The sequence below is a fragment of the Magallana gigas genome, chromosome 1 (genome assembly GCF_963853765.1).
Source record: "Magallana gigas chromosome 1, xbMagGiga1.1, whole genome shotgun sequence".
NCBI lineage: Eukaryota > Metazoa > Mollusca > Bivalvia > Ostreida > Ostreidae > Magallana > Magallana gigas.
In genome coordinates, this window is record NC_088853.1 from 36,879,287 (window position 1) to 36,894,783 (window position 15,497).

General features: G+C 30.7%; 1 protein-coding gene across 2 annotated transcripts in view; it reads right to left on the minus strand.

The window, feature by feature from the left end:
• The window catches only part of LOC105321640 (uncharacterized), a 49,380-nt gene extending 35,189 nt beyond the window's left edge, over positions 1-14,191 (minus strand). Inside the window, exons 1-4 of one of the 2 annotated variants that reach the window (XM_066066615.1) lie at positions 14,086-14,191; positions 11,299-11,399; positions 4,902-5,091; positions 4,422-4,532 (exon numbers count right to left, since the gene is read on the minus strand). In XM_066066615.1, the coding sequence (XP_065922687.1) occupies positions 4,422-4,532; positions 4,902-5,091; positions 11,299-11,364 (367 nt within the window). In that variant the 5' untranslated portion in view covers positions 11,365-11,399; positions 14,086-14,191. The remainder of the gene's footprint in view (positions 1-4,421; positions 4,533-4,901; positions 5,092-11,298; positions 11,400-14,085) is intronic. The other variant, XM_066066611.1, reaches the window with a different exon arrangement.
• Positions 14,192-15,497: the final 1,306 nt, after the last annotated feature.

Genomic DNA, 15,497 nt, shown 5'->3' on the forward strand with positions numbered 1-15,497 from the left:
CTGATTATATTCGAACTGACATTCATCTAAATCTTAGGTATCTGTATTAAATAAGTCTTATTTCGGCATTGTTTACACTGCATTCCGATAATTTGTCTCCCGACATGATCTTCTCTTTTAAACATGCTTGTGACGTCATCAATGATAATTATACGTAATAGAGAGAAATCGAAGATATATTCAGTTAGAAGAGTTTCTAGTGATATTTTATGTCTGTAATTTTTATAATATAAACCAGAGATAAAGTTAAAATCGACATGTTTCTGAGTAAAATATGACATCATGCTGCTTATTGTGACGTCATATCGATCAGAGGAATTTGATCGCTGTGAATTGCCTTATCATACCCGCGTAGACTTTTCCTTGTTCAATGTATTCTTTACAGGTTTATTATTCACAGGTAAATTCTTTTTATCAAACTTGTATATTGTTCTAATTTTGGATAACAATAATATTGTTAAAAACTTAACTTTTGATAACTTTCTGAACGCATAAACACGGGCACATATCAAGCTCTGAGGAAATTCGGTATTAAATCTATTGCACAATATTTGAAACTTCGATCCCGATCAATAATAATGTGAGATTCACTATTTATACATGATATTAAAGGTATAAATGGTTGAAAACAACAATATTTAGACATAGATAATACCAAAATCTAGTTTGTTATTATTAAAATAAAATTTAAATCATGAAATACAATTATTATTACTCTTAGATGATTATGGAGATATTAAAAAAAATTGTTGGGATCCCACATGATTGCTTTGACTATGTAAACTGTGTGTTAATTTTTCAAAACTTTTTACAATGGAAAAGTTTATTTCAGAATATCCTTTATTCATTGATATGTAATATACCAACATACAGGTTTGCTGGTTTTTTTTAAACATCTATATAAAAGTGATCGTTTTTCTCTATTTGAAAACCTTTATGGTTAATGGTGGTCATGGTTGCCATGGACACCAAAAAGATACCCCCTTTGTAACATCAGGGAAAAAAAGATGGCATTGTCTTCACTCTATAACAACATTTTTTAAAGCTTGAATTGACGTTAATTTTTTTTGAAACTTTTTCAGATCATTATATTATTGTTTTTCGTGAATTTAAAGACTTTGACAGAGTGGATCTATTTTTAGTAACACAGCTTCGCAATTATGCACGATTCGCCAAAAAATTTATCATTTTTTGAGAACACTTGATCCTGTTCTCCAAATAAATTATCATCTCAATATGAAATATATGACTTATCACTGTTTGTCTGATTCTTACGTGAACCTGTACTTAAAATCATTACTGTTTTTGAGATCTCGAGGAGTCAAAGTATTTTGTCTGGGGACAGGAAACGGACAAACGGAAGTGCTCAATAAAAATAAAAGTAAGTATTTGTTAAACATTTGAAACAGGACTTTACTGCCTATCAATGTATTTAATATTGTCAAAGAAAAACAGTAAAACTTATAAACATGATTTGTTTGAACACTTCCGATGTGGACCGGAAGTGACGAAAGACAAAATAAAAGCACTTAAACACATCTTCATTCAAATGTCTATTCACAGGGCGAAAAACAATCTTTAAGCAAGTCCTTAAAGGTGGCTTAAAGGTGGCGTGAAGGTGGCTTAAAGGATATACAATCTTTAACTCACCTTTAAGTCACCTTTAAGCTGAGCTTATAGGTCCCTAATGTCTAAACTTCTTTAAGTCACCTTTAAGCCATCTTTAAGTTACCTTTATGCATCTTTAAGTGGCATTTACGCTCCCTTTAAGTTGTCTTTAAACCATCTTTAAGTTCCCTTTAAGTCAAGTTTGATCAAACTGAACAATAAAAACATATATTAAATGCAAAAGCTCTTTTATAGTGAGGGGAGGGGGTGATCCGAGTGATGATATAATTTCCAAGGAAGGGGGGGGGTGTTCCAGGCGGTTTTAATCGTCGCTCCATTAAACACATATCGCTATCATCAACAACGCTCCGATGGACACAGATTGCCGTTATAAAATTCTTTATGATTTTTTTTGTTTCAAAATTATTGTAGGGGTGAGCGCCGTCTCTGTATCTAAATTTGTGCATAAAATTATATAAATTAATAGTTCATCCGGTTATTAGACAAAATAAAGATAATGAACCAAAATTGCATGATTTAATTTAATAATCAGTTGAAGGTATGTATTTTTTTTTCAATTTTAATTATTTCTAGGTCTAATTCTAGATCTGCTAGATACATGTTAAAGATGAAAAGACTCTCAACTGCCTTTGTTATATCGGGCAGGATATTACTGCTTTGTTTGTCTAGACATGGTTTTGTTCGTTTGTGTATATCTAATTAGAGTCTATTGTTTGCCCAACTTAAAAAAACCCCTGGAACTTACACAGAATATACAAGGTCTAGTGAATACAAGTTTATTTACATTTGTAATTCATTTTCAAAGTATTATTTCCTAACTCTGTGTTTTAAAAATGTTACCTCTACAAATTAAAGATACATGTATATAAAAGTAAAATCTAGAGGCTAATTAATTCCTGAACCGGTGATCATAAATATGGGCTAATTGTTTAAATATATGTATAAGAGTAAATATGTCACATACCCGGTCTGGTACATTATACAATTGTATGTACAAGTATATGTATACATCATTTGCAATTGCCACATGCAGTAAATACGTCACCCGTAATTTGTAATATTGTTTGTTGTAGAATTGATAGTCTAAAAATCATGTATAAAATTAAATGTTTAAACATACTGGAACGACGCGGTGATCATGAAAACACTGAAAATTGCGTAGAACTTATACCCTAATAGTCTCAATGCATTTAATAAAAGAAATGATTTCATCTTCTTCCTTGTATTTCATTTAGCTATGAATTAGATGAACGTTTATCTTCTCGGTTTAAATTTATTTACTAAGTAAGCCTAACGGTTTTCATTAAGGTATAATATATTTTTTTTTTCACTGAAGACCAAGTTCCGTATTTCATTCTAAATATATGCATGCATGTAATTTATAAATTAGATATGATTGATTGTTACAATTTAAATGGAAGTCAAAATCTTTTCAGGTAAAAAATACACATTAAATACATTGATTCAATATCCACTGATATATAGGATATAAAAACATCCTTAAATATGTAAGTTGCCGTTGCGCTGAGGAAGTGAGGTGATGCTGGTAAACGAAGGGTCCCGGGTTCAATCCTCGTCTTGGGCGTTTTGATTATTTTTTTTCATTTTTTTTTCTAGAACAAAAACCGTTGTAATACCGTTTCTATCATTATCATACAGTTAATATATTTTGTTGGTAAATTAAGCACACTATTGAATTAAAAGATTTTTTAATGGCTTAAAGGTGGCTTAAAGGTAGCTTAAAGGTGGCTTAAAGAAGTTTGGACATTAAGGACCCATAAGTTGTCTTTAAAGGTGGCTTAAAGGTGGCTTAAAAATAGTTTTTAAGCTGCCTTTAAGCCATCTTTACACTTTCTTTAAGCCATCTTTACACTTTCTTTAAGTCATCTTTAAGCAACACATATAGCTTAAAGGTGGCTTAAAGATCGTCTTTATGCAACCTTTAAGCATCTTTAAGCTATCTTTAAGGAGAACTTAAAGATGATCATTCATCCTGTGATTATCCATGAAAGTTTCGTGTCTTTATCACTAATAGTTTTTGAGATATCGTGGGAACAAAATTTGTTTTAAAAAAGCTTTCTGAGATTATTGAGATATCTCACCGGAAGTATAATGTTTTTGTTAATTTAACATCGCATTGATGACACATGCAAGAATTTACACTATCATATTCATTATATGTAAAATTAATAAAATACGTAAATAAAATAATTTTGGAAGAGCTTCCGGTGACGACTGGAAGTTGCAAAGAACAAAACAAAATAATTTAAACACATCTACAATAAGTCTATCATCCCACAAAGTTTGGATGTTCAAGTTTTAATCCTTTCTGAGATTTCGATGCCACAAGCTTTTCGTCGCGGGACAGCAAACGGACGACCGGAAATGAATTTTGAAAAAATGAAGAAAAAAACCACCTTGAGATATTATCATTTTCTACTATCCCTGAAAATTTCAGGGAAATCTATCCAGCCATCTCTGAGAAATTCTGGCGACAAAAAAGGAGAAACAATAATAATAATGGTCGAAACAAGAAGCATCGTTTTTCTAATTCAATAAAAGTAAGTCGCCTTGACTTAAAATAAGAAATTTATTTTAAGTGGCCTTTTTTATTGAATTAGAAATAAAGCACAAATTAAAAAAATCTTAAGTTTACTAGCGTGAATTTTTTTTTTATTACATCGACCTTTTTTATGGACTAAGGGAAAAAAGCACAATTTAATTTTAAAAAATCCTATAGCTCGAAAGTATTGCTAGTAAAATATAACTTTTTTAAAGGAAATATCACTCACATTTATAGATCTCTTCGTCATTATAAAATTCCAAAGGACAGCTACTATTGAATTTTTCCACACAGCTGTAATGGTCCAGGTCACCTGTACCTTCCAGTATTACACAGTTACCTGTTGATATTCAATTTTTGAGGTATTAGAGTTCTTTCTAACTTGAAACAATGATGGCTTTGGATTATTGGTGATTTTTAATGCACTAATCAATAATAATGCGTCATTGTCACAACCGGCTTTTTTTTCCTAAAGTTTATATATTTGTATACAGATGACTTAACAGTACACATGTAATAACGTATTATAGTCCAAATTATTACATGATTTAGTATTGGCTCACAACTTGCTCATAGAAATTCCTAAAATGTGGTACAAAGAAAAACGATGTCATTTTTTTAAAATGAATTTTGCAAACACATGTATTATTGTCATATTATCTTAATAATTAATGAATGATTATCACCCAGATAATATTCGTCATTATACCTTTTTGATAAAGACTTTTTGGTTGGTCTGTGCAAAATTCTATTAGAGATGATAGGTACTTATTAGGGGCACACATATATCTGAACCCTTTTGTGCAATTTCTTCTTTGTGTTGCTGTTTTAAACTCATCTTCGCTTCTGGGACATTCGTTAACAGGATAAACAGGAAATCGATAAGGTTTCGTTGTAACCTATAATCAAAAAAAGAAAAAGAAAAAAAGAACATTGTGTTTTAGTTGAAAAATTAAGTTTTATAAACAGGTATATTTGTCGTTTTGAGCGGGTTTCTTATATTTGGCCATAAAAATGCTGGTACATTGAATGCTAATGAGTCTCTACTGTGAGTAAATAAAATGCTTAAAGAACAGTTTTATTCGAAAATAGATAGATGGTGTTCATACATGTACGCTCATTGAGGGGCCTAATATGTTGAACTTTGTCTCCCAAGGAAAAAAAAAAAAAAAATAAACTTGATTAACTTCGGATATCAAATTATCGACAAATTTGATTTGATTTCAAGAATATGATTAGAATAGCTCACTGTAGTACGATGAAACAATATTATCTTAATATTTAAGTCTGTATTGTTCTAGTTTTTGCAATTTCCTCCTTCAAACTGGCATATACCTGATGCTAATTTTATAAACTGACGAAGATATAAGAGAAACATAAAAACGAATGTTCTCCATTTCCTTATTCCATTAAATGAAAGGAGTGTATTTTATATCCGTCCTAACGTGCTTACAAGTTCCTATAATTTCTTGTTTGCAAACTGAGTTCCCCTTTACACTGAATATTACAATTCACAGGAGTTCTTAATTGATCTCTACAGTATTGCTAGAATACAACATTAATTATTCATTTCTTTTAGAGTGAAACAAAGTCAATATTCTAAGTCTGGACTACAAGGTTTGAAGGAATTACTGAATGTATAAATGTACATGTATATCAAAGTGAAAATTGATATTCCCATTAAAAGGGAACAAGAGTCATTAAACACAATCGTTTTTACAGTGTTATTGGTTAAAGCTGACATGAATTCATAAATACGCATTATTTCCCTTTTATCTCCGACTACCGCCATATTAGTTGTCGATTTCTATTGTTCTGCTCATCGCTATACACCCCCTATATAAGGCCGAAAGCACTATTCATGCTTCACCGCATTCAGGTATTTCATTCACCCGAACACGTTACCTTGGACGAAAAGACATGTAGAAACGCGTTTTGAACAAAAAATAATATGACAACCACTGCACCGGCAAGAAATATCCAATGAACGACGAAACAAGACAAACTGAAATCCAGACACAGATGCTTCAAAAATCCTCGATAATTGTAGACCGTTTTCCTGTGTATGTTAACATTGCACATGCGCAATCACACACTGTGGCAGATCGAGCATTGTCAATTATCGCATGGATTTTTTTGTAGAAACCGATGGAAACGGTGTCACGTTGTTACTTTCTTGGATTTACTATCATTTAGCTACTGTGTTGGATGTAGTGTCGCCGGGGTTTTCAAGAAGATGCAGAGGTTATGGACTCTGTATGAACGACACACGTGTTCGATGTGCATGTGAAGTAAGGCAGCACTATCTGTGCAAAATAGTACGGATACCTTGGAAATTCTTTCAAAGAATAAATATATTTTGTATTTTATTGATTGCTGTTCCCTTTATTCTTTACTACAAAGATTTTACTACAATATGTAGTTCATGCATTTAGAAGTCCGTGTAACCTGAATGCCTCGATCGGAAAGCAACCGACCGTAACTTTCTCGACCGGTATATATACCCGAGTGGCAGTAGAGGAGCGACGAAAACTAATATGGCGATCAAACGCTTTTATGAGTTCATGTCAGCTTTAACCTTTAAAGATATCAACAAAAAAGTATGCCCATCCATTTTTACTTTACATGTATTATTTTAGCGTTCTTTGCTTTATGTGTCTTTTATATTATTTCTTTTTATATTAACGTGTGAAATGGTAATTAAAGGTGGGTGTCGAAGTAAGGGCACTTATCCTTCTCAAATCTTGAAAACATCTACATTATACAATACCAAAATCCACTCGGAGTGAATCAACTGATTTCATTTATTTTTTTTAGCTGTTCAAATCATGGTCCCTGGGGCTATGGCGGCGCCACGATGGGGGATAAATTTTTATATATAGAGAAAATCTTTAAAAATCTTCTTCTCAAAACTATTAGGCCAGGACAGCCTTAATTTGAGTGGAAGCATACCCATATCGTATATATTCAAGTTTGTTTGAATAATAGTCCAGGGGAAGGGTGAGGCCACACTGGGGGATTAATTTTTACATAGGAATATATAAAGAAAATCTTTAAAATCTTCTTTTTGAAGACTATTTAGCCAGAAAAGGTTTAACTTGTGTAGAGGCATCCTCGGGTAGTGTAAATTTATGTTTGCAAAAATCACAGTCCCTAATGGTAGGGCGGGGCCGTGATGGCGGTTTGAATTTTTACATAGGAATATATAGAGAAAATCTTTAAAAATATTCTGGGAAAGTTTTCGGTCGAAATCTCAGTACTTAGTGTGAAAGCACAGGTTATGCAGATTTAAGTTTGATGAAACCATGATTCCCTAGAGAAAAGTGGGGCCACAAAATGAGGGGGGGGGGGTGTTATAGGAATAGAGAAAAATCTTCTAACAGGTACAACAACAAAAGGGGCTTGGTATTTACCAAAAAAAAAGAGGTGGATAAAAATTGGCAAATTTTCAATTCTCTTAGCAAGATCTACTGTACTTAATTTTTGATATATTTTGATACTGTGATACTAATTTGATCAGAAGTAAGGCAATTGTTGCTCAGGTGAGTGATGTGACCCCTGGGCCTCTTATTATAATTTCACAACATTGACATCCATAATGTATGAGTCTCTCCAATTCTATCCAAAACTGATTGTAATTCACAGCTTTTCAGACACAGCTGTATAGAAACTGACAAAAATTATATCAATTCTATCCAGTTCTTAAAGTGTACCAGATTATCGATCGGTTGAAACCTTCAGCAATTTAGAACAATCAAGGACTGTAAAAAAAAAATCATTATTTCTGACTCAAATTTCATAAACAGCTATATGACTATCCCTTAATTAACGTACGGATGAAAATAACTGCGTTACATTATTTACTCTTCACGTTCATTGATATATTTATTAATAGAACGATGTAAAGATAAACACTAAGTTTTTCTTAATGTTCTTGAGTTATAAAGGGAGCACTTATTGCAGAAAAAAAATCACAAGACGATAACGTGGGATATTTTTAATTCACTATCATTTCCTACATATCCCATACGAATCACCAACGAGAAGATTTTATTGTTATAATTTAAAAAAAAAAAAATAAGCACATTATTTAAGCAAATTTAAACTCTGATTTATTGCAACTTTGTAGACAAGGCAATTTGATACAATTATTCAGAAAAAAATTAAGTTATTGTTAATTTGAGTTCTTACAGAACAAATGCATGTCCATTTTGATCACAAACAATTAGGTTACACATGTATGCACTTGTATTTATGACTATTGATATTAAGTAAATGTTATTTAAATTATGTTATATAGTTCTAAATTTAACGTTATGGTGATTGCAACACAAATTTTTTGCATATCGTAAATTTCAATGACACACTAGCTACATAAGAAAAATAGAATTTTATTTATCTATAGGCAAACTGATATAATTGTTGACTCGTCAAAACCTCTAAGTTGTCTTGTTTATGTGTAATAGGGTTTATAAGTGGCAAAAATTATTTATAATAATTTGTAACATCTGTACCTTTATTATTATTCTGGCTTTTCATTTTGGAAATTCTAAATTTGTAATTGGAAAATAATTAGTTTATTCTGAACTACGGAAAGTTGCATTCACATATGTTAGTAATTTCATTTTGACATATCCCTTCCCTGAATCTTGGTATCAATGTCATTATTCTTTAATTATTGTCAAATTAACGGTCAGATCTGAGAAATACGTTTCTTTGATTTATTAATGATTAGAATTACGGTTTCCTGTCTTCCATATGTGAGCGTTGTAAAATTCTGCTTGCTGATGCAAATTTATTTGAAGCTTTTTAATTAATTCTATTGGTCAGTTTAGGTGAGAGTAGGCGGATCGAGTTGTCAAAGATGAAAAGTGTGTGAGTGAAAATTGTGTGTTCTTCTATTTCCGACCTTTGTTAAACTGAGTTGTACTTTTATATGTAATGTGAAATATTGATTTCCGGACTTAATAAATTTTGGAAATTTTAAAAAAAGGTATTTATTATTCAACATCAAAGTAAATACGTTACAAAGTATTCACCCAGTATAATGTATTTACTATATGAAAGGGGCACATGTATTTGTCTTGTCGACGGGGTGATTGATTTCCACTTAATTAACAATGATTCATTGATTTTGACCTCTTGTTGCGACCCAAAACCTTGACGTGTGCTCAATATCACAAACACGTCCGGTTTTACTGAGTTTTGCTCAGAATTGACTTGTTTTAAGTTGCGTATGAAAATGACATTACACTTAGGTAAGAGAAAAAAACATATCATAATAACGTTTCCCTCGGATTGCTAAATAATTAAAATGTCGAGGACAAAATAAACAGAAAATTCCTGAAGGTAAGTCTATTAAGTGTTCTTAAGTCTCTGCAGTGTTCTTTTTGTAACTACTGTGCATTAATGTATGTTTTGATACCTTGAACACATTTAGTTCAACTATTTCACAATTACTCTGATGACATTGTTTCTTTAAAGTTGACCAGTTGATTATGCCTTCACTGTCTTCATAAAATTCAGGTTTGTTGTTATTATTCCTTCGGTCCGGCAGTCAAGTTTTTCATTTCTCTTACTGCTCTTACACTTTACGGATTTTACTTATCATCTCTTGATTTTTGATGTTCTTTTAATGTTTAGATAGCGTTTATAACATGCAGCAAATTAGCTTAAAATAAAGCCTTTTTACCCCAAAATCCGCTTTCCGGAACTCTTTTTACATTTTACACAATATCAAATATCATTTGTTAGAAAACCTGTAGAAGCGTTATAAAGTCTCAAAGGTTAATATCTTACCCAGGGGTCATGGCTAGAAATGACGGGGTATTTTTGGTTGCAAAAACTTTGTTCAAATAACGTTATCATTTTATGCAGTAACAACCAGATCTTTTTCTGGAAGAATGTGACAAAAATATTCTGTTGATATTTAATAGTAAAAGTCAATTTAACTTTGTTAGTTACTACATGTAGGTTGCAAAGAAATGATGGTTTTTGTTAACATGAAAAACTGAGATGAGTTTTGTAAAATTAAGAACATTAATTTTGCCTTTACATTGCACACAATAATTTTAGAATTAAATCGTTTTACTCTCGTGCTACAAAGCAGCTTTTGATGTTGTTTGGGTTGCATGTACAGCAAATGCATATGCATTTACATGCAATAAAAGTAATAACAGTAAATAAAACCATAATACAAATATATAATATATATATATATATATATATATATATATATATATATATATATATATATATATATATATATATATATATATATATATATATATATATATATATATTGTTTTGTGCCAGATGGTTGTAACGCTATCATTATAGTCAGTCCAAAGGTATTCATGCAGCGCATTTGACCTTTTAAGAAAATATACAGTCCTCTCAAAGAGAGACAATTCAAAATATCTAAGACATTTGTAATGGCATATTAGATTTTTTTACTGCAAAAATCCTAAAGAAACATATTTATTACGCAAATTTATAATGGTATATGTTGACATCTTTTCTCCTTTTGGAGGTCACTCGTATTACATGTACCTCGCACATATCTCAATTTTTTCACCAGGGTAGTTTTATTACTGGCGCAATGAAACATTCTCGTATAATTTTATGTATATCATTTTATTAAAACTTGTAAGGCTTGATTGGGAGTAAGAGAATATAAATCATTGGATATTTTTAATAGTATTAAATGAACATTGTTTGAAAACATGATGTATCTACAGATATTTAATAACTTAAGATAATGAATAAAGTATGGTCTAAATTAAAATTATAATATAAAACTATATAATGCACTGTTTAAAACCTAATTCGCATGGACTTTACCTAAGCGAATAAATAGACACCAAATGAATTTACTAAAGAACCTCAAATTGACAAAATAACGTTTAAGTTCATAAAAACAACATATTTCCAATCTTAATGATTAAAAAAGAAACACTTTAACATTTTGGCCGACTCATTTATTTTGTTGATGAGAATTGTCACACCACACATGCATAACGATTATTATTTTAGAGTAACGTACTTGAATAGACTAAATATAAACTTTGCACAATTAGAAATATTTAAGTTTGTTTTATACTTACCGGATTTTCTGTTGCGATGTTAAATGCGTTAATGACAAGACACACACGAAATAGTAAAAGTCCCATCCTTCAAATGTTCATTATTCTTCCTGTATCTGAAACTGAACATGTCAGAAATATTTTTTTAATGCTAGGGTGTTTATAAGCATTCTATATTTTTTTAATATATATACACCAATGATTAAATTGTTATGTTTGACATCCTATCGTGAATGTTTTTTGCTTTAAATGAAATCCCGACTTCATCTTAAATTGAGAAAGTGTTATTATCTCATAAAACATACGGATCCTAAAACATTGTAGTCAGTGAACATTCTTCCGAATTATCCAGAAATTAGGTGTCATGCAATAAACATAGATAAAAAGTGCTTGCCCCACACTATTATTTCTTTTCATTTGAGAGGAATATGTATTGTTTTGAATTGATCGTAATGCACCACAACAAACAAAGTGCACACATTCCAACTCTTTGCAGGGACAGACTGTGTCGGCCATAATGATGATTGTGTAATATATAAAGTGATCCATTTAAACGCTAGCTTTCTGCAAGAAACTATATACATGTATAATTGTTCAAAAATATATTGTCCTGATTGATATAAGATTTGAACTTTACCAAAAACGATTTAAAGTTATTTAACAATAAGCGTTTAGGTAAGAGGCGACTTTTTATAAGAAGTAATCAGAAATTGGATAAAAAAATGGCTTCCATGGATTTACAATTCAATTTTCAGTGATGCTATTGATGCAAACATTCACTCAATGACACGAAATAACACGATATAACAATTACAAGATATTCATATACTTTACATACTTATATTGTTTTGGTTATTTTATTTAGTGTCGGTTTCGCTCTGACTTGACATGTTAAGACCTGCGGAGAACTCAAGCGGAAAATGCAATATTGTATGGAAAGCCGAAAGGTTTTATCAATATTCTCTCTACGCAGCACTGTTGCGGTATACTATCAAAGTGCTTTTAACTTTCTTAAAAAATATGCATCTTTTAATACAGAATATCTATGTAATTTATATTTATATAAACTGCCACTACTATGACATTTAGTGTTGATAATTCACAAACAAATTTCAATATTGCAAGGATAAACCAATATTTGCATGAAAACTATGTACCAAGTAGAATCTGCTGCTTCATTTATAGCTCGTATTTTATAACAATAAACATAAAAAATGAACTTTGCTTAAAATTGCTATGACTTGATATTTTGAGCATTTATTTTTTAGACTATAGACTTCATTAAAACAGCAGAACTTTTTGATGTTTTAACACTCTCGTAAGTTATGTAAAATACATGATAATAATTTGTTATCTTCAGTCCTTGCAATATATTCATTATTTTGTTTATCAGGATTTTCATTGCAAACACATCGAAAATACACATTAAACAATTTGGGATTTAAAAATATCTTTTCTTTAAATAATAAGTATTGGTTTGTTAAAACAGCAATATCTTACTTGTATATAAAACTCGGCTTGGTTTTAGTATGCATTTTTTTCAAACGAAATGGTATATCCGCGTCGCCTCTCGTTTTATAGAAAATCTTTGCCTCCAAATTTACAGCATGACGTCATATCGACATACAATCTCAGCAACTTGTTGATATTTATCGATGTTGGATTTATTTGTTTACAAAGTTGCATGCAAATGTAATTTATAATTTAGTCTGATATGTTAGTACATATGACAATTGCAAATTTCTTTTTATTTATTTTTTTCGTTTTTGATTACTTAATTGTTGTTTTGTGTCATAACAAAGTAAACATTTGTACTTTCTTGTTGGTGCGACTACATAATTGACCTTTACGGTGCTGCTTATGTAATTATGTATTTGTGTTTTCCAATTACGTTATTCGTTACATGTTTATTCTGGTATTGGAACCACACGCATTGAAAATCATTTGAAAATAGTCACCTGTAAGACTTACAGAGTTTTGGTAAAAAATATTATTCATAGCCCGATCGATTTAAGTTTGAATTTTGTATGCGAGTCATTTTTAATTGTTTGTCTGGATTCGTAAGGGACTGTTTTTTTTTTAATAACGACAGGAGCGCTAATGCTACGTCGAGTCTAAGGGGAAATGGTTTATATATATATTTATGAGTAAGATATCATATCAACCTGAACTTACGATATTTTATAAGATATGTTGTTAAAAACTCGATATAAACCTATGCTTTCATTAAAAACAAAGACTTAAAATATATATATGCTGATACTCAATGCCATTTCTTTTTAAATAGGTCGTGGACTGTATGACCTCGAATCGCATTCATTATTTACAAAAAATACAGAGTAAAAAAAAGTTAAGTGCTCCGAAACAGAGAATTTAAAGGGACAGCTTATGGCGGCCATGTGTAAAAATCGATAACTTTATGGGAAAAAAACCGGTAGCTATCTACAGGAAACCCTCTAAGTACAGCAAATATATCCCCTTGGCTGATAACAAAATTTACCTTTGGCAAAACACAATTTAATTATAAAAAATATTTTAAACAAGAAGTGTTTAGATAAATGTCGACTTGTTGTGGACATCAATCAGAAATAAGGATAAAAAAACAAAATGGCTCTCGTGAATTTACGACTCCATGCTTAGTCATGCAATCGATGCACATATCTTTTCAAAAGCACAAGGAACTACTAAGTAACACAAAATAACGATTAAAAGATGTCATATATTTTACGTACCAGTACTGCTTTTGCTACTCTATCAAGTGCTAAGTAACACAAAATAACGTTAAAAGATATCATATATTTTACGTACCAGTACTGCTTTGGCTACTCTATCAAGTTTTGCGTCATGACGTGGCATTCTTTGAGCAGCGTAAAACCCAAGCGAGAAATCCAATAATGTATGGAAAGCCAATGGGATCAATATTCTATCTTCTTAGCACTGTTACGGAATATTATAAAAAAATGAAAGGTTTTAAATGTTCATAAAAAGGTAAATCTTTTAAAACATTGTTCATGTAAAATTATAATATTATGATAGAAATCTAATGTTAAATGAAAGAGCCTTTTAAATGCCACTACGATTACACAAATTACTGGCCCCTGATATAAAAGTCACGTGATATGTGTTGATAATTCAACATCGCATCGCAAAGGTGAACCCTCATTTGAATAAGAACTTTCAAATATGATTTAATTATAGGAACCTAGTTATTTCTGCATCTTTAATTGGTCTTCTATTACAACAAACATAACAAAATGAACTTTGGTTGATATTGATATGATTTCTGCTAAATATTTTGAGTATTAATTAATTTATTTTTAGACTACAGATTTCATTAAAACAGCAGCACGTTTGATAAGTTAAACATTATCTTATTTATGTTCATTAAGCGGAACATCATCATGTACCACAATGAACGTAATATATATATATATATATATATATATATATATATATATATATATATATATATATATATATATATATATATATATATATAACAGAGTTGCACTGTTTGAATGTTGATACACGAATGTGTTTATGGGGGTTAAAATAATGATTTTAATGTGTGTTGGGTTCACTTTATATTTTCAACAAGTTATATTTGCTGTGCATATGATAGCAGTAATATGAGATAATAAAAAAAATCAACTGCAGTGGCTTTTAAATAGTTTTTTCGGAAGGGGTAAAATAACTCAGATCTTGTCATAATGGACATTAGGCAATGTTGCTAGTACTCAACTTTATTTTTTTCTTATTTTGGCCCGAAAGCTGGCTACAAAAAAGCACATTCATTTCAGCTTTTCTTTAAGTCTAACAAGTTGCCTAAAATCAAGCTTACAACTGATTTACTCTTTATATGTTTCAGATTTATATCATACTTAAGCAGTTTCAGCCTCTTATATTTGCAAAATTAATCTACTGCAAAATGATAGCCTCGCGGCAGATTATAGTAGCAATAAGTTGGTACTTTTTCAGTGCCAACTGATAACAACAATTGAGGTAAAAAGAGGTGCAGAATGTATTGTCTATGGGGGTTGATTTTTATCAAATCTCCTATGCAGTTTCTCTGGCAAACCGAAACTAAAACAGTGTTTGGACTTAAGCACAAATTAGCTTCGCCGACAAGAAAAGGTTCCTGAAAATAATCGATAAATTCGATGTAATGTATGAAAAAGAAACCTTTGTTCTTTATGGAAACTTATTTCTAAATACCTCAA